The sequence below is a fragment of the Pelophylax lessonae genome (assembly GCF_965119305.1).
Source record: "Pelophylax lessonae genome assembly, chromosome: 2".
Taxonomy (NCBI): Eukaryota; Metazoa; Chordata; class Amphibia; order Anura; family Ranidae; genus Pelophylax; species Pelophylax lessonae.
The window spans coordinates 411,738,444-411,759,305 of NC_138769.1; the positions used below are offsets into that span (position 1 = coordinate 411,738,444).

The 20,862-nt window shown below is 43.4% G+C and overlaps 1 protein-coding gene across 2 annotated transcripts in view; it reads left to right on the forward strand.

The window, feature by feature from the left end:
* The window catches only part of GTF2I (general transcription factor IIi), a 132,671-nt gene that overhangs the window by 54,898 nt on the left and 56,911 nt on the right, over nt 1-20,862 (forward strand). For both annotated transcript variants that reach the window (XM_082245209.1, XM_082245210.1), the window contains 2 exons: nt 10,448-10,506; nt 12,330-12,401. In XM_082245209.1, the coding sequence (XP_082101335.1) occupies nt 10,448-10,506; nt 12,330-12,401 (131 nt within the window). The remainder of the gene's footprint in view (nt 1-10,447; nt 10,507-12,329; nt 12,402-20,862) is intronic.

Here is a 20,862-nt window from a genome sequence, read left to right on the forward strand (position 1 = left end):
TAGCTGAGTTATTTAGACAACACAAAAAACTTATCAAATCATTAAACAGGAAATGGGACATAGCGTCCCTACAATCTCATGTGACTAATAACATCATCCCAAGGGGTCTACGGGAGAGGGTGATACCAGCCCAACATCTCCACACTCCCAGGTTTTTGGCCCTGTGGAAAGAGGACTGCATTGCCCGGGGTGTTCATTTAATGAAATTGATCATTGAGGAAGAAAAACTCCAACTTCAGGAACTACAGGCAGATATAGAAAAGAGCACTGCTGCCTTAGAATCCTTTCAAGAGAAGGAAGAGTTTATCAGGCTCAATGATAATCTCAAAAAGGAGGTGGAACGTACCCAAAAAAATCTCAAAACCACCAAACAAAATAAATTCAGGCAGAACATTGCAGATTGTGAACGGGAGGATCTTTCTGACCCTACCCTTTTCAGAAGCAGGAGTAGGTCCCTGGGGAACTATAGGCAACGTAGGAACCCCAGTAGAAATAAGGGATACTCCTCTGGCAGTGATACAGAAGACAAATCGGTCTCTTTTTTTAGTGCCAGGGGCAGAGGAAGAAAACAGTGGGGGAATATTACAACAACCAGACAACCCCAAAACAATATACAAAGAACCAATCAGAAGGTAAAAAACAAACAAATTCCACAGAAAACAGTTCCACTAAGACCAACTCGATCCAGTCAGAAACATCAGAGATAAATCAAGAAAGCTTGGACCTTAAGATAGTCAATTTATCCCGATTTAATTTACAACAGAGACATATCGACTTACTCAGCAAGGGCCTCTCCTTTTCTCCCACTTCCACTATGTGTGAGTTTGAGGTATGTAAGTATGTCAGCTTGTTCCTCAGGAGGGTCATCTTCCAAATGTGGCACCAGGTTACCAACAGTAGCAATAACCAGGATACTCCACTCACCGAACTGGATAGAGAGGCACTTGAGACCCTTACATCCTTATTATTGGAAGGTGACTCTTCTGAGGATGAGTCAGATGATCCGGATAAAATTAGGCGTGATGCCAATATTTGCATCAGATCCACCAAGATGCCGTCCCTCACGAAGTATAAAAACATAAAAATTTTCCTTGATTTGGTGCAAGATGACCTTCGGAAAATCAATTGGCAGGATATGGGGAAGCCTGACAATCTTTCCAGGTCCGAACGACGAGCACTTAGGGAATTGGAGACAGCATCAAACCTAGTGATCCGATGCAGTGACAAGGGCGGTAATGTTGTCCTATTAGAGGAGGATATGTATGAGAGGGAAGTGCTGCGACAATTAAATGATACGAGCACTTATACTAAACTTAAAAGTAACCCCTTTCCCTCCCTTGTCGCTGAATTGAATCAAAAAATTAAGTTGGCCAAGGAGGTCAACTTGATTTCCAAAAAAGAGGCTGACCATCTCCTTGTCAGGTGCTACAATGTGCCCACTTTTTACATCATACCAAAATTGCACAAATCTCTAACCCAACCACCTGGGAGACCGATCGTCTCTGCTATCGGTGGTCCGTTGGAAAGAGTGGGTAAATTAGTTGATGCCCTGATTAAGGAGTTAGTTACCGAACTTCCCTCTTATGTACAAGACACTAGGGATGTACTCAGCAAACTTGTTGATATCCATGTTCCCCCTGAGGCAATATTCGTGGGTATTGATGTTGAAAGCCTCTACACATCAATACCACACCAATGGGGTCTACAAGCAGTGTCCCACTTTTTGGAACAAAAATTCTCCAATCTGGGAGCTCACAATGAGTTTGTGGTGGAGCTTTTGCAGTTCATGCTGGACAACAACTGCTTCCAGTTTCTATCCACGTTTTTCCAGCAGACCAGAGGCACCTCAATGGGGGCACCGTGGGCCCCGGCCTACGCGTGCCTCCATTTGGGACTCTGGGAGGAGCAAATTGTCTATCCATCCCCCAATGTACCTCGGCCACTCCCTCATGTGGCTGAGGTACATTGACGATGTACTGCTCCTATGGGGGGGAACGATGCTCGAGCTGGAGGCATTTGTTGGCGAGCTGAACTGCAATAATAGAAACATCAGATTGACCTACACAGCCACCACGAACGATTTACCGTTCCTTGACCTCCTAATTTCACGCGTTGGGCCCACGATTAAAACTACCACATATCGCAAGGCAACTTCAGCTAACACGTTACTATTTGCGGACAGCCACCATCCAAAATCATTGATCAACGGCATACCCGTCGGGCAGTTCCTCCGCCTCAAGAGGAACTGCACAGACGGTGCTGATTATCAAACAGAGGCCAGAGATCTGCACAAACGCTTCAGAGAACGCGGCTATTCCCACAATACCATCCGTCGTGTGCGTAAAAAAGCAGCGTCCAGACAGAAGTCAGAGTTACTCCTCACATGTGGGGGTTCCTCACCTCCGTCCGGACCAATTCAACAAACCCATCCTAGGATCATAACTCGGTATGGTACGCAATGGGACCAAGTAAGATCAGTGATCACCAAACATTGGCAGGTCCTCACTCTGTCACCCCTGATTGAAAAAACTGTGGGACCTAGGCCCCTAATTACTGCCAAACGGGCCAGAAATCTCAAGGACAGTCTGGTCCATTCGGAGTTTGTTAGAACTAAAACACCGCGTAGCTGGTTAACCTCCTTGCCCCCTGTAAGAGGGATGTTTGCATGCGGCAAATGCTCTGTATGTAAACTTGCGATAAATTCCAAGACATTCTTTAGCTGTGACAGGAGTCAAGAATTCACCATAAACAGCTTTATAAATTGTCAAACAGAAAGGGTTATTTACGAACTCATATGCCCATGTAACAAAATATACATTGGTAAAACCAAGCGTCAACTAAAAATTAGGATTTTGGAACATCTGGCTGACATACGGAACAAAATCGACAACAAAACTATTCCTTTACACTTTCTGGAGTGTCACGGTGCCAACCCAGATGGATTATTATTCCGCGGTATCTACGCCCTTAAACTACCTGCCAGGCGTGGAGATTTTGACACCGTGTTACTCCAGAAGGAAAAATTATGGATATACAAGATGGGGTCCTTGGCCCCCGTAGGCCTAAACATTGAGTTCAGCTTGAAACCCTTCTTGACCTCCTAATGTGTCTATCACATTCCTCTGTTCCTAGAATCAAGTTCCCCGCTCTGCCTTACTCAAATGCTGCCTTTATATATGTAAGCTCTACCTGACCACTAACCTATATGCCTCATGTCAGCCTAACATTCAATTTTTATAGTCTGCTATGATCAACAAACGAGATAACCTTTTAGGGTACTTTGGGCCCCTCCTAAACACTGGCTATGGGCATTACCCACTTAGAGGACAGGATATAAGGGCATTCTACCACCCACGTCAAGTGTCACTGGACTAAATGCCATGTGTTCATCCAATATACCTTTTGGTGACTGGATGGTATTTTCTCCAAGTGGAAATATGTCACTTAAGATCACTGTATTTTAGCAACTGCCCCCTTCATCCATGTCCCAAGCAGTAACGATGTATATGATTTTGTTTGCTCTCCAAGGGGTCAAGACAATAGAATGTAATGAATGATTCAGCCCAAAAAAACAGCTAGTCTATTGGCAACAGCCATACATATGATAGTATCCAATTGATTTATTTTATAGGGCACATTTGCTTAGCCTCTGATTCTTGATACCCCTGATATCTATTATTGGATGGTACACTTTTGCACAGTGATACCTGTTGGTACCAGCAAGTCTGTGCAGATTGTACACCAATCCTAACTCTTGATTAATGCGAGTGAAGCTTTGTTCAGCTCGTGATACAGCACTGGTGATACTTTGGTCTCTTGTTCTGCTTAAATTTGTACAGTTCATTCATTTATGCTATTGTTAGCACTCTTTTGTTTGCTACATTATGTTTATTGTTGACCCTCATGTTTTTTAATTGTTTCACCCCTGAGATAAATTGTGCTTCATCATACTGATTAGCTGTTGCTTATATATTAATGAGCTTTTGTACTTAGCAACTAGAGTATAATGCCAAATATCTTGGGGGTGCATTATTCATAGACGGACGCTAGGAGGAGCTGGATGTTCACTTTACAACTATTTAGTCGACACACTGATATTAAGTGGTCAAATTATGATAGCACTCACCGTCGGTCTTCCTTTGATCACAGACACCTGTGTCTGATTGGCTGATAGTCGGTGTATGACTATATAAGTGAACATCCAGCCCACCAGTAATTAGCTCTGATGAACCCGACGCAAGGTCGGTGAAACTAGTCAGCGGCAGCGCCAGCTGGATTGCACCAACTGAACCTACCTCCCTGGTGTACCTCCGACCCCTATACTACCGGCTCAACCACGGCTCCCCCTGCATACTGCTCGCCACACCGGATGTGACTTAGGGCCGGCATCCACGGACCCATTCGTCGCTACTCGGAACGAGGCTTGAGACAAGCATGGAAGGGAAAACGCCGACGGAGGATTTGCCAGAGCCGGTGGGGTCCTGTCACCGAATATGGAGGTATGAACTCTATCTTCACCTAGCCCGCACTGACCACGGTGCATACCGTCTCCCCTGCTCAGCACGGAGGATTTTATTTCTTTATATCCCCGCATACTACTTTGTCTGACATTGAACTACCCTGTGGACAGGCGATATTCCATGCATCAGACCTAACGGCTGTTACTGGAGGGGAGTGCACTTCTTTGGGCCGGTTGCATTCCTAGTGATACCACCTTTCACTGTGTTTTTACCATCACTCCTGGGGAAACTTTCCTTTCATTATGCTACAATGACACGGATAACCAACTGTCGTTCAATTCAGACCTCGGACTTTCCTCAGAGGATTTCATTTAACTCTCCGTGTTTGTTGGTCCTGCCACAGCGTCTCAGCCTTACAACTCCTATTTTTCAGGATCATCTCCCGCTGTACAAATGACCCCTACATGATCGGAGTATTCCCTCATTGTCCATTTTACATGGTAACTTCACTAGATGCTGTGCACCGTATTACTTTATTCATGTTCTTGGTTTCAGTTGCTGCATATCCACTGTTCTTATGTGGTTTTAATTGATTTTAATTATGTCTTGTTTCCACATCTGTGACGTGTTCCTTCACCAGGCATAAGTGCCTAATAAATATTGTTCAACTTTTCACTATTTCTTAGCACCTCGGTCATTATTTAAGTGTATCCTCGGTACCTACATTTGATCACCTCTTTCTGGTGAATTGGTATTGGATCCCCACCTTTTGGGTCCATCCAAGTCACACTTCTCAGTTTTTTTCAGATTCTGCTGCAGTATATGGCTGCAGGGGCGCACGCAGGTACAGCCCTATTTACGATCATGCACGAATGTGCATATGGAGCCAGGGGTGTGTCCATTGAGCGTGCACGTGGCGAGCGGCTTGCACGTAGTACGCCACACAGGCTTAGTAAGGGGCGGGGACAGCATGGCATTTGAGGAAGTGTTTCCGGCAGCGTTGGGGTTCTGTAAGGAGCTGGATGGGACACAGAGTAGCTGCAGCTGGGTGCGTGAGTCACTGTGGGTGGAGGGCACTGACAGGTTCTGTTATTGTGGGGGTAACTGTGCTGTGTATTGTGATAAACAGATTATGACTTAACACAAGGATTGAGTGCACTAAAGTAGTACCTCAAGTTTCTTGTCTGGAGTAATGTCTTCCTGGAAAAGGTGTGGGGGGGGGGGGGGGCACAGCAGGAAGGGGCACAAGTGTGCCGTCATCAGGATTGGAAGAACCTAGCTGAGCATCCTCTGTGTTGACCTCCACTGAGAGGCTAGAGGCAACTGGCCAATCTGAGCCATTATGGTTGTCAGGCAAGGTAGCTACATCTAGTGCATCTGTCTCAGCCTACATCAGCATGACGATTTGACATCCGCTTTAGCCGGCCTTGAGGGAAAGCTTGCTGGCATGATTGCTTCAGTATCACAAGGAGGGAGGAAACGTGTTAGATCCCCCAACCCAAATTACCCCCCCCCCCCATTTTAGTACAGGATTGGCCAGAGGATGTGGAAGAAGTAGCTGTAAATGAAGATTAGGCTGAGGATTCTACTTCTGGGGAGTCAGGGTCTGAGGAGCCATTTTAGGAATTAGATCATTCTCTCACTGAAATGGTCCGGTCTGGATTTAAATTGATTTCTGAAGACTTTTTCTTCATTTGGCTTCTTACACCCCCGCAGAACTTTCAGGCTTTCCCCTTACATCCAATTTTAGAGTGGATAGTGTATGCTGATTGGGATCACCCTCACAGGGTTTTTGTTCCTCCCAAAAGGTTTTCTTTGTTGTATCCTATGTAGGAAAAATTCACAAAGAAGTGGAGTATGCCTACGGTTGATACTACTTTATCTTCTGTAAATAGAAATTTAATCTGTCCTGTAAACAATGCTCAGGTTTTTAAAGATCCAGCAGATAAGAAATTGGAATCTTTACTAAAAGCTTCTTTTGCTATTGTTGGGTCTGCTATACAACTGGCAGCTATAGGAGTTTGTCAGTCTTTGAAAGTCCCTATTAAGTGGGTAGCCAAGAGTATTCCTGTTCAGATGGAGTCTGCTGAAGATTTAGCAGACTTGCCCTGAGCTTTTTGTTTTGCAGTAGATGCTCTTAAGGACTCCATACAGCAGGTGTCACAATTGGCTCTTTTGTCAGTACATATGCACAGAATTCTGTGATTAAAGATTTGGTCTGCAGAGTTACCTTGTAAGAACTTACTAGCTGGTTTTCCCTTTCATGGGGAACGCCTATTTGGTGACGATCTAGATAAATATATCCAAAAGATTTCAGTGGGGAAGGGTGCGCTTCTACCGGTTAGGAGGAGGAGTAAACATCCTTCTTTTAAACAACCTTTTTTAAGGTGTCTAACGCTTAAATACCCAATACTTCTAATCCTAGGCAGTTTTGATGACTTCAGCCACCTGGATCTAGAGCAAATCTTCCAGGGCAAGAACAGAAGAAACCCTGGGTCCAAGGTCACGGGATCCTCTGGTCGACTCCGCAGACACCCTGGTGGCCCCTTGGGGTTAATATCGTCTGATTTACACCTTTCCCCCAATACAACTTCTGTCGAGACTGCTATGCAGAGTCGATGTGGAAGGGATTCTAGTCATTCTGGTGGCACCAGAATGGCCTCGCTGGTCTTGGTACGCAGGCTTGGTAAGGCTGGTAGCCGACGCTCTTTGGAAACTTCCTCTCAGAGAGAATCTTCTGTCTCAAGGACCGATTTTTCCATCCTGCTTTACGGTCACTTGCTTGAACATCATGACTATTAAAAGCCAGGTGCTGAAGGACAGAGGGCTGTGGGTCTGTGATTCCTACGCTGTTGAAAGCTAGGAAATCTACTTCCAGGAAGGTTTATCATCGAGTTTGGAGGGCATTCATTACTTGGTGTGAGTCTCGGGGGACTTTCACTCTGTTCTTTTTCTTTGTCTCGTCTGCTGGAGTCTCTACAACTTGGTATAGATCAACGATTGGCTCTGGGCACCATCAAGGGCCAGATTTCCGCCTTGGCCACATTTTTTCAAAGGCTGTTGGCTGCAAATTCCTTGGTGCACACATTAGTGCAGGGCGTTCGCCATCTGGCTCCTCTGGTGAGATCCCTGGTACCTCCGTGGGATCTCAATTTGGTATTGCCTTTTGGTGGCTATTACTTCTGCGCGTATCGTGTCGGAGTTGGCTGCGTTGTCCTGTCGGTCACCTTACCTAGTGATTCACAGGGACAAAGTGGTTTTACGACCCTGTCAGGCGTTCCTTCCTAAGGTTGTCTTGGGGTTTCATTTAAATGAGGATATTGTGTTGCCCTAGATTGTCACATGTCGCTGTCACCAAGGGTGGGTCAGAGTCTGAGTTGGTAACCAGGAATTTGGAGATAGGGAGGTCCTTTCTACCAGTGGCCTGGAAGGTGGTGACCACAGATGCCAGTCTCTCTGGCTGGGGAGCATTTCTGGAGGAAGCCACTGTCCAGTGGAAATGGTCCTGGTTAGAAAGGAGCTTGCCCATCAATAGCCTGGAAATTTGAGCAGTTTGTTTGGCTCTAAGGTTCTGGACTACCAGACTACAGGGTTGCCCCATCAGGGTCCAATCGGACAATGCAATGGCTGTGGCCTACATCAACCTTCAGGGGGGCACCAAGAGACAGTCAGCCCAGAAGGAGGTGGGTCACACCCTATCCTGGGCGGAGAAATTTGTACCATGCCTGTCGGTATTTTATATCCTGGGAATAGAGAACTGGCAGGCGGACAGCAGAGGTTTCCAGGTAACTGGTCCCTACATCCCAAGATCTTTGCATTGATTTGTCAATGTTGGGGGGTTTCGGACGTAGATCTGTTTGCATCCAGGTTCAACAACATGTTATACAGATTTGTGTCCAGGACCAGGGATCTGCTCGCAGTCGGAGTGGATGCCTTGGTGACTCCCTGGGATCAGTTCTTCTTGATCTAATGCCTTTTCCCCGGTCCAGCTGTTTTCATGGCTGTGCAGGATTCAGGAAGAAGGGAAGCCAGTAATCCTGGTGGCTCCAGCTTGGCCCAGGAGGACTTGGTACGTGTAAATTGTAAGGTTGTCAGTGGGAAGGCCATGGGTCCTCCCACTATGCCCGGACCTGCTTTCTCAGAGTCTGATATTCCACCCTGCTTTACAGTCTAAATTTGACGGTTTGGCTATTGAAGCCAAGATTTTGAGGGAGCAGGGTATATCTGGTCCTGCAGTCTCTACAATGATAAATGCTAGGAAACCAGTCTCTAGAAACCAGTTATTACAGAGTCTGGGAGTCTTACATTTCCTGGTGTGAGGCCAGGAAGTGGCATCCCCGTAAATATCATTGGGAGAATTCTAGCTTTTTTGCAAACGGGTAGAAATTAAGCTGGCCTTAGGCACAATTAAGGGTCAAATTTCATTCTTATCGATCTTCTTTCAAAGACCGATTGCTTTGCATTCCTTGATTCGAGCCTTTATACAAGGGGTGCTTCATATGCTTCCGCCAGTTAGGCCATCTTTGTATCCTTGGGATTTAAGTTTAGTTCTGGCGGTCCTGCAGAAACAACCCTTTGAGCCCATTTGGCATAGTCCTTTGGTTCTTCTGACAAGAAAGTTAGTCTTTTTGGTCGCTGTAACATCAGCCTGTGTCCGAATTAACGTCTCTTTCTTGTAAGGAGCCATTTTTGATCTTACACCAAGATAGGGTGATTCTGCGTCCACACCCAGGGTTTTTGCTCAATATCCTCATTTAAATGAAACACCAAGACGACCTTAGAAAGGAAGCCTGACAGGGTCGTAAAACCACTTTGTCCCTGTGAATCACTAGGTAAGGTGACCGACAGGACAACGCAGCCAACTCCGACACGATACGCGCAGAAGTAATAGCCACCAAAAGGCAATACCAAATTGAGATCCCACGGAGGTACCAGGGATCTCACCGGAGGAGCCAGATGGCAAACCCCCTGCACGAATGTGTGCACCAAGGAATTTGCAGCCAATCAAGACATCACACTGCCTTCCTTCTTTCCAAATTCTCAAACAGAGGAAAAGTTGTTACATTCTCTCGATGTAGTACGTGCATTCAGAGACTATTTGAAAATGTCAGCTCAGATTCGGAAGACCGATTCTTTTTGTGCTACCAGAAGGGCCCAGAAAAGGGCAGGTAGCATCTAGGTCAACAATCTCCCAATGGATTCGCCAGGTTATTATCCAGGCATATGGTTTAAAGGGGAAGGCCCCACCCTTTCGGGTAAGGCACACTCTACCAGAAGAGTAGGTGTGTTATGGGCAGTTTGCCATCAAGATTCTGTGGCTCAGATTTGCAGGGCCGCTACTTGGTCTTCAGTACATTCATTCACTAGATTTTATCAGGTGGATGTTAGGGCCCAAGAGGATTCTGCGTTTGTCCCCTCTTGTCTAGGAAGTTTATTGCATGCTAAAAAACTGAGGTACTTCCTGTATGGGAGGGGTTTTATAGAGGTCTTGTCTTTTTAGTTGCCAGTGTCCATTCACCTATAGGTGGCGTAGTATAACCCAGATAGTAATTATTATGGCTGCTCTGTGTCCCGTGATGTACTCCCAAGGAGTGGATTTTACAGGTAAAATGTAGAAAAAATACAATTTTTAGCATTGTAGTATTTAATATATTTTTTGGGAATGCTGCCCTAGTTTTACTTCTTCTACAATCTCTATTTATGCCACAGAGTAGAAGGTTAAGCTTTAAATTCAGCCACAATAAACCAATCAAAGTTGCCTCCCCTTGGATACTAGCAAGAAGAGCAGCTTTGACGATTATAATTTTTTTTTTTTTTTTTTTTTTTTAAATGTGGTCAGTTAGACTTTACACTTATACCCTGTACTGCTGGGCAAGAGACAAACAAGTGATATGATTTTGGTCTTGCTCAAAATTCTAAAATTGTGTTCTTTTGAAATCTACTGAAATCTAGAATTCTCATTGAAGCCTTCTTCAATTTCTTTTTAGACCTGAACTTCTGAACACTACAAAAGAAGCCATGGCAGTTGACAAGTTAAACACAGGAGGTAAATAACCCATTTTGATGCTAATTTCCATATCAATGGAGACCACTCTTTTACACCCTATTCAGTAAAGAGTGTTAATTCTTAGAGGAGCTCCACCCAAAAGGGGAAGCTCTGCTTTTTTGCTCCCCCCCCCCCCTACGGTGCCACATTTTGTTTTTCACATCTGTTTTTGACAGGTACCTGTCCCCACTTCCGGGTGATTGCAGCGAGGTACCCTGAAAGTTTGGCCCTCCTCCATCCCCCCCCCCCCCCAGGCCATTCACAAAGTGCAGTGCGCTTCATGCATGCGCAGTAGGGAACCAGCTGTGAAGCCGTAAGGCTTCACTACCGGTGTCCCTTACAAGGAATGGCGGTGGCAGGACCCGAGAGCTGACTGAAAAATCGGCTGGGGTGCTGACATCGTGGGATCCCTGGGCAGGTAAGTGTCCTAATATTAAAAGTCAGCAGCTACAGTATTTTTAGCTGCTGAATTTACATTTTTTGGTGGGGTGGCTGGAGCTCCTCTTTAAGGAACAATCAATCAGAAAATCTCTAGTTTTGGTTTTTAGATTGGATACTTAAATCCTGATAGGTTGCTACATATAAATTGACTAAACTCTGGTTTGAAGAAAATATACAGGTTCAAGTATGTACTCCTAACTCAAAAATTGACTTTCTGTTGCTCTCCGCCTTCTCCAAATCTCCAGATTTTTTTTTGTCTTCTGCTGTCATTGAAGTTCTGTTAAGCTGGTCATACATGGGTCAGTTTTTTTTTTTTTTTTTTTTTTTTTTGTTAGTGGGTTGAACTAACAAAACTGACCCGATTCTCCCATCCACAAATTTGATGTGGATGTGGGAATCCTCCCTGTGCTATTGTATTCCAACAGCAGGACTCCCCTGCTATCAAAATACACTGATCAGTGCTGCAGCCATTTGGCTGCAAGGGCTGATTTGAATGGAAATTCTCCACCGGGACTGTTCTATTGATCAGTGATTTAAAGGATAAGTATGGCTAAAGCTCTTTTGGCCCTACTTATGTGGGTCACAGGAATGTACATAGTTCTGAACTCTTGTGACCCTGATTTAGCTGACAGCAGGCTAAAATCTATTGTCCGCTGATATCACAGAGCCGGTTCAGGCTTCACAGGGATCTCCACAATAACAGGATCCAACGCTGAGCACATGAACCAAGCCACTCCTCCCCCCTCACTGCTTTGTGCTAGAGTGGACACAAGAACTGAGTGATCAGTGGTGTTTAATTGCTGCAGCACCGGATTGAGTATGAATGTATGATTTATTATTTTTTTTTTTTTTTATTCCTGCACTTCTCTTTTAGGCTGCATTCACATGTCAGCGTATGATCGCGGGCAGAACCGCCGCGGTTCCGCCCGCGATTCGGAGATTTATTGCAAATCGCGGGACGCCTAGCGTTGCCTGTTGATTTGCAATAGCCCCCCAAACGCCGAGCGATGTTGCCGCGATTTACGCCCGCCGAATCGCGGCAACATCGCGGAAAACAAAATCGCGGGACGCAATACGCTCCAAAGAAGCTCTTGTACTTTTTTGGAGCGTATTGCGTCCCGCGATTTTGTTTGCGCGATGTTGCCGCGATTCGGCGGGCGTAAATCGCGGCAACATCGCTCGGCGTTTGGGGGGCTATTGCAAATCAACGGGCAACGCTAGGCGTCCCGCGATTTGCAATTAATCTCCGAATCGCGGGCGGAACCGCAGCGGTTCCGCCCGCGATCATACGCTGACATGTGAATGCAGCCTTAACTACATGTATGAGTTATTTACAAAAACTGTAAAACTGTGAATGTTCTTGTTTTTCATTTGCACATTAGTGAAAGAAGAGTGGTATACAAGAATAACAAAACTAAGGAAAATTGTTGACCAGCTGTTCAGTAAAAAGTTTGGTAAGAGTAATTATTTTAAATCATTGCTTTTATTTAAGGCATTTATTTCATTACTTGAAGTATAACAAACCCTTTTGTTTGTTGTCTGGTCCTACTTTTCAAGATTTATTTTCACATTTTATTGTGTACCAGTTAAAAAAATAAAAATAAAACCCAATTATACTTAAATTCATGAAAGCATTCATAAAACACTTCCAAAAGCACTTCCAAGGGTGTTAGATTTTTCCTTCTCATCTACACAAGAAGTCTTCATTCATGCTGCCTATGGAAGGATTGGACACAAAAAGCTGTAGGCCAGCCCAGGGTATAAGCATACCTCCGTTTTGTTGCTAGTGTCCAAGGAGGATGGATGCCTTTTCTTCAGCTCTGCTATTTTAAAGACTACCTAAATTTTTTCTTCTATTATCTTTTCTACACCACTGCTGGGGATTTTCCTCCTCCAATCTGCAATTAGCTATCTAAGTTGTCTTTGGCCTGGCTTCTGAACTGTATTGCAAGTGAGCCCTGATGGACAGTACATTGCAGGACTAGTCTTAAAGTGACCTTTGAGCACTGGGTTCTATGTGGATTACTTTCCAGACTTAGTCCTGGTTAAGTTAGCTATGGAGCGCTTTCCAGATCCAAAGCATTGCCTCTGCACTTGCCCTATTTCTGAAGACTTGCTTAGTAGATAGGTCAGGCTTGGCACCTGGAGCTCCCTCATTTTCATTGGTTGTTGGGTGCCATTCCCATTTTACGCTGGCTTTGCTGTGGAAGATGTAAATGCCGTGGGACAAAGGTCTGGCGTCATTTTCTAGGTGGAATATCCCATGCTGTCACTTCACTGACCTTCACTGCCTGCTACCAACTGTCCTTGTTTCATGAGTACTTAAGATCTCCCTGAGCCTGGATGTTCCTTAACTGCATTGCTGATGCAAAATGATTCTAGACACAGGGGGAACAGTCCCATTGTACTGGGTGCCCCCAGCCCACTTTCTGATAATGGGTTGGGGAATGCTTGCAAAGTGCCTAGTGATGGCGCCAGCGTCTACAGCCTGGAGTCATGTTTCCTCTACTGTTAGTCTCTCCCATCTTTGTAGTCCTCCTTGACCCCGTTGGGGGTAGCTGGGTCCTCTGCTCTCTGAGGTTTTTACTAAGGTCATGCAAGACTTTATGGCTCAAAGATCCCATTTATTTGGATTACAGAGGCCATACATGTGCTTTCAAGCCCTTTACATCTGATTTTCGCTCCCCCCTGTGGATCATTCACAGCATGCTTTGACACTGTTTTGGGAAACGGTTAAATCAATGAGTTTAGTTCCATTTTAAAGACCCAACTGAACTGTTTTCACTGATAAGTCCCGTCTTGCACCTGAATGGCTGTGATTTTACTGTGTCTGACAATGTCTGACTTGGGGGAATCTGTTAAAAGGGATCCAGCAACAGCCATGTTGCTGCCTGTTGTGCAGCAGGTGTGGAATTGAATTTCAGCCGTGATGGCTTACTGAAAGCCTCCTTTCTTGTTGCTCACATGAGTCTCCTATTGGTGCATAAGCATAGGGCAATTTGTCTAAAGTCCTGGACTGCAAAACTGTTTTGAAACAAAAATTTGATTTGCGTCCCCTTCAGTGAACAGCACCTCTTTGAACCGCTCTTAGCAAGGATGTTACCTGTGGTAGGAAAAGGCTCCCTGGTTCAAACTTTTCAATCCAGAACAAGTCCCAGTAAAGCTCCTCACTTTTGCATAGGAGTCTTTAGGTTGATGGTAGCCTCATTTGAGATGTTTTACTTTTGCCCAATTTTCCTCCAGACATCTGCAACACAATATTCTGCTGAAAAATTTGTCCTGCGTCTTGGCGGGCCAATTCAGTAGACGTCAAGGACAAAGTCATGGGTTGGTGGTTAAAAAAAATCTGACTCTGGAGGACTGGGCACCTTTTCAGTGCAGGGAAATTTTGTCATCAGAGGAATCTCTACTGCCTGTAAACATCTTGACACTTTAGCCAATTGGTTCTCCCTTTACCCTTGAACCAACCTGTTGTAGGACCATCCGAAGCTAGAATACAGTACTTGAATACTTGAAGTACTGCATTCTGCTGGAACAAGACACACTAGCGATCGTAGACAAGCTCTCTACGATCTGCAGGATGTAATTTGGATCAGGTCACTATCTAAGACTATAAGTTACCGCTATCTTTCCACAACTGGATCAGGTATAGAGATCACACTTTCAATGCTTAGTTTGGAGATGCAGAACAGTAGGCAGTTGGCAGGCAAATTTCCTCAGCCTGCAGCATCTGGACCCGAGAGAGTGGTTGCCACACCTATAGGTGTTTCAGTACCAATGTCTTGGGTGGTGGGGATGCCAGATTTTGGCTTCCAGGTATAACACTGAACTGGACAGATTTGTATCTGGAAGCAGTGGATGCTCTATGGTATCTGTTATCCCCGATCTATGCTTTTCCTCCTCTGAGACTTCTTCCATGTTGATTTTGACAACTTCATGATCGCTGGTTTTATTTGCATGACTGTTGAACCTAGCTTCTAAGGGATAGGGCATCTCTGAGTCTGTGATTCCTATAATGCTCAAAGCTTGGAAGTCCACATCCCACAAGGTCTATCATCGGATATGAAGGGCTTTCTTGACTTGATCCTAGTGGCTTTCACCCCAGATATTTCGCCATAAGATAAATCCTCTTCAGTTGGGTCTGAACCAGCATTTCTCATTTCTGCTCTTTGTTTTAGGGACTGTTGGACTCTGTCTTTTATTAATACCTTTTTTTTGTGCACCTGTCTCCCATGTGACTTTTACCTCCCCCAACCCCCATGGTGGTGGTGGTAAGGCCTACGACTTCCTTCTTGTCTAACTTTGTCTGTACCGCTCACCTTAACTTGGACATTGTTCCTCCATCCCTTTTGTATGGCTCTGGTTCATCTAAAATAAATTCCCTCCATTTTCTGGATGTGGTTCAGGCTGTACAAATCTACTTCTCTGCCACTGTTTCTTTAGGAAAGACTCATTCCCTTTTTGTCATTCTAGATAAACTCTGGAAAGGCCGGTCTCTTGTTTCACCATTTCTAGGCTGTTCATAATTTTTTAGACTTCTGGTACTGTATAAGGAATTGGGTTCCTCCTTTTTTGCTGTTTACTTAGGCCCGTTTTCAATTGTGTTCTTTTTTTGCCCATTCCACAATTGGACTGCTTTTGAACATTCCAAAGGCTTAGGGCTTCCTGTGGCTTCTCCAAAAAAGAAAATAGGATTTCTCTTTCGTTCATTGACGGACACCGCTCCTGAGCTTCTTAACCATTGGATTGTACTGCCCCTACACGAGGCAGAAAAAAAGCTTGACTACGCCTATAGGCAGTCCCAGGGGGTATAATCCCACTCTCAGCTATAGGCACTCAGTTTTTTCCTGCCTAGTCAGGAGTAAGGATCTAGTTCCTTGCTGGGATCTTGGTTCTGGCAATTTTTTCCTTTTCAAATTAGATTTTCTCTCTTTTTCCTGTGAGAATCACTTAGTCTTAATTAAATCACAGCTAATCCCCTAATCACCTTTAGGTTTCATTTTCTAAGCTGTGTGGAAACAACATGATTTTAGATACTTGGCTCGCCCTCTTTTAATAAATCCCCCCTTTGTTTCAAAATTGTTAGTATGTTATATTTGGAGATCTGAACATTTTGGCTGTTAGAATGCATTTCGTTTGACTGGGGTTCATTACAGGGTTACTTTAAGACCATTAAATGGAGGTGCAGCGCTAAAGGCATGTCCAATCAGTCCAGAAGTCCTTAGGCAGAGATCAGCTGATCGGGCAAGTGAGTGACACCACCACCAACCACACTGCCTCTTACCATCCGGCCGATGTCATCCGAGCATGTTCCCATTTCTCACATCAGGCTCATCCGGTCTCCTTAATCCCAGATAACACTCTCATGGATTAGATGGTACCTCCAAATTTATAGATCCCCAAAGGAGGACATCTTGCAGAGCAGCGTCAGCGCAAATGAAATCTCCGGTTTATAACCAAAAAGATGGCCGCTGCGTCCCGAGCGCGATAACGTCACACGTCCTGGTCCCGGGACCCCTGGGGCTGCACCTCCTTTTAATATCTTATGTTATGTTTTATCCTACATATGTGCAGCAGCTGACATTTGCAAATAGTACATTTCTCATTTAATGCCTTTTTTGCTTCAATTGATCTGAGTTCAGCTTTTATTGTGTGATTTATTTCTGGACAGGTGCAGGATACAGGTATATGCATTTGGGGAAGGGGCAGGTAGTTTGGGGGGGGGGGGGGGGTAAGTACACGTTTATGGCCCCATTCATACCTAACCAGTTGATGTGACTATAGACTGGATATATGGAAATAAATAATATTTATTCACAAAGTCAAATATTCACAATAAATAGTTAGATTAGTGGATGGACATAAACACAACATATCTAAAAAAAATATATAAAATCATATACATAACAATCAATAATATATGTATATCACTCTGTATTGAATAAAACTAAATAATTAAATTCTCTCTGTGGACTAAACCATATGTAACTCGTTTTTAGACAATAGTCTGAGTCTTATGGAATCAAACAGTTACTCCCCTGCAGAAGAAAAAAGTGTTAAATTATGTAAAATGGTATGCCACTTTGGTGCAAAAACAGAATAATAATAAAAAAAGGAAAAACAAAAATAAAATGATAGAAAAATCGAAATGGTTATAAGGTCGGGGGAAGTGCAATTTTGGTATAACAAAGATGTATCAAAAGGCTATCAAGTTAAACCATGAATCAACAAAATGTCAATGAATTATAGTTAACCTTTAAAAATGGCTGCTGGCTTACAGTGGTCATTACCAGAGTTTCCAAAATAGTGTCTCGGTGTCCCTGATGTGTCAGATGTTGAGGCGTGAGGGTGGGTGTAGATTGGATGGACGGATCTGTATGGATGGATGTCTTTGTTGATGTCCTGATGTTGTGGTCGGATGGGTGTGTGTTAATGGATTTCCACACTTTTCCTATATTTAGTTCTAAACAGTAAGCTCATAAAAACTTTTCTAAGCCTTGTCCAGAAGGTGGAAACTTCTATTTTATTGGTTAATTATGTTAATCCCTAAATTTGTGTTTGCTTTTGCATGGCTGTATTTGATCACTAGGTGTCAATCTAGGACAAGGAATGTCTGTTCTAAAATCTTGTAAAAGAATCTGGTGTAGGAATGTTTGCTTTCTCATAATAACGAACGGGGCCATGTGATATTTCTGATATACACTATATTACCAAAAGTATTGGGACACCAGCCCTTACATACATAAGACGTTTAATGGCATCCCAGTCTTAGTCTGTAGGGTTCAATATTGCGTTGACCCACCCTTTGTAGCTATAACAGCTTTAACTCATCTGAGAAGGCTGTCTACAAGGTTTAGGAGTGTCTTTATGGAAATGTTTGACCATTCTTCCAGAAGCGCATTTGTGAGGTCGGGCACTTATTTCGTCCAAATTCATCCCAAAGGTGTTCTATCGGGTTGAGGCCAGGACTCTGTGCAGGCCAGTCAAGTTCCTCCACCCTAAACTCCCTCATCCATGTCTTAATGGATCTTGTTTGTGCACTGGTGTGCAGTCATGTTGTAACAGGAACGGGCCATCCCTAAACTGTTCCCACAAAGTTGGAAGCATGAAAGTGTCCAAAATGTCTTGGTATGCTGACGCCTTAAGAGTTCCCTTCACTGGAACTAAGGGGCCAAGTCCAACCCCTGAAAAACAACCCCACACCATAAACACCCCTCCACCAAATGATTTGTTATAGCTTCAAACTGTGGGCCAGCTCTATATTGAACCCTAAGGACTAAGGCTGGCCATACACTATACAATTTTCTTGTTCAACTTTCCTTTAGATTTACCAAAACCATGTAATATAGGGTCAAACCTAAACACTTTCAATTTGTATGCAGTCAGGCAGGCCCTTGCACTACATAGTTTAAGGTAAATCTAAAGGAAATTGAATAAGAAAATTGTATAGTGTATGGCCAGCCTAAGACTGGGATGCCATTAAAGTTGATGTGCGTGTAAAGGCAGGTGTCCCAATACTATTGGTGATTGATACTTGCATACATACTTGCATACATACATACAGTATATGTAATGTTTAGGAGATCTAGGGTAACTGCCAATTAATGAGCACACATTTCTGTTGCAGCAATATTCAACAACATGTTCATATTCATTATGGAGAGGTGTATTTCCCATATACTGAGACTATCAACATCCTTTATACACATAAACGAAAGAAAATGTGTGTGTGTGTGTGTGTGTGTGTATGTATATATATATAAACATAATAATTATAAACTACTTAAACATATGTGATAATTCTAATAAGATTATTAATTCAACATTATCAATATATTTTGGGATTATCCCTATACCAGCAGACAATAAGATTGTTATTAAACTCATTTTGGGTGATATGATATCTTAGGTCATAGTCACATTATCATTTAATCTTATGTATAAGGAAACGGTAAGGTTCTTATTAGTATACTCTCATCAATATTCCAATAAACTCCATAGTTCCATCTTGGCATATTATAAACTATAGAGGTTGCAAACCGATAAACATGCTATTATATTAGATATGTGGTACAGTGTCCACATATTTTGAATGAGGTCTTGATTAATGTAGGTCTCTTTTCCCTTCGCATTCAGGCGATATATACGTATACAACTTTTTTCTTCTGTCTTTCAGCTGAAAAAAATATTAGACAGGTTTTCAAGCTTTGCAATCCGATTCCTGCACCATTTCACAGTTCGCACTGTGATCTGGGGGTGTCATTAACTTTAGATTGACACACCCAGCGATTTGTAGATTTCAGTGTCAACCATTGTGTGATTCTGGTGCGATGCAGAAACCGGCACTGATTCGCAGGGTTTCCCGCATCGCCCCAGTGTGAACTGGGATTTAGTGTTGTAAACATATACCAGGGGTTATCTTTACATTCTGTTTGGACACTGTATTTTTGCTTTGAAAGGTTAGCTGGTGTTTTCTTATTTCAAGGCTTATATTACACCAGTCTTATTTGGAAATAATAAAAACAGTTTTTTCTAGGCTCAACTAATGCGACCCTTTGCTATTTTATTCAGTTCTGTAAAACCTTTGTTTGCAATTCAAGTAAGGAACACAAAATGCCTTCGAGTTATGCTGGCCATACACACACAGAATTTCGGCTGTTTGCAGACTGAACGATTATTCGCAGTTCAAAAGCGAATTGTCCACTAACTGAGAGAATAATTTCGTTTTATATGATCGTTTCTACGTTTATAGTGATCATTCGATAACAATAAAAACATTTAAGACCGAATATGCTTTACGTTTCCATTATAACCTACACGTATACACTTTAGTTGAAACAGTAAAAGTTTTCACTTCAGATTCATCGACATTAGCCGGGCCCATGGTCGAAATCGTCAGTAAAGTTGGGTTAAATTGCGGCATGAATGTTGAACGATCTTTCTGAAAACGACCAGTTTGGGCCAAAATTCTGTGCATGTATGGCCAGTTGTGACCTTAATTTAACTTTCTAACTCTGGGGCTTTTTAAATCTTAAAGAAGAAAAATCCTTGATTCCAAAATTAAAGATGAGACTATGGGCCCTTTCACACAGGCGCTCCGTATGTCCGCAAATCATCCTATTTTTTTGCGGATGATTTACGGACATACTAATGTCTATGGGATTGCGGATGTCAGCGGATGACCATCTGATTTTCTTCCTTTCAGTTCTGTTCCGTTTTTTGGAACGGAACAGAACCCTATTTTTCCTCCGTTAAACAAACGGTAAGGAAGCAAAATCGGATGTCAGCGGTGTCATCCGCTGACATCTGCAATGCCCATAGACTTACATTATGTCCGTATATCATCCGCAAACGGATGGGATGATATGCGGACATACAGAGCGGATGACACAAGTGTCATCCGCTCCGTGAAAAAAAAAAAAAAAAAAAAAGGCCCGGAGCGGAGCCAAAAAACTGAACGGCCGTGTGAAAGAGCCTTATATCTATTTCTTCATAAAGGTTCTGACCGCCTGAAGGTCAGAAAAAGTACATGATCTTATTTTTTGCAGATTACAAGCATTTTTGGCCCCATAGACTTCAATAAAAAGACCTGACTTGAGCATTGTACGATCTCTTTCTGCTCAAATAGCAGCTCTCCACCCCTAATTTACTCTCTCTCTCTCCTCCCCCTAGTGCTTTCTATTGGTAAAAACAAAAACGCCCAAAGCTGTAAAATGCTTGTGATACATTTCTAAAATGATTTTAAAAAGCTTAAAAAAAAAATCAGTTAATCGATACGCTCAGGTGTGAATGGAGACTAAAGGTTATCTGGCCACTTGAGCTTAATCCCTCTTTGCTGGTCACTCACCCATTCTGAGTGGTTTAAAAAGGGAATCCTGAGTAACTGTCAGTGAAAGAAGGTCCAGGAAAAAAACA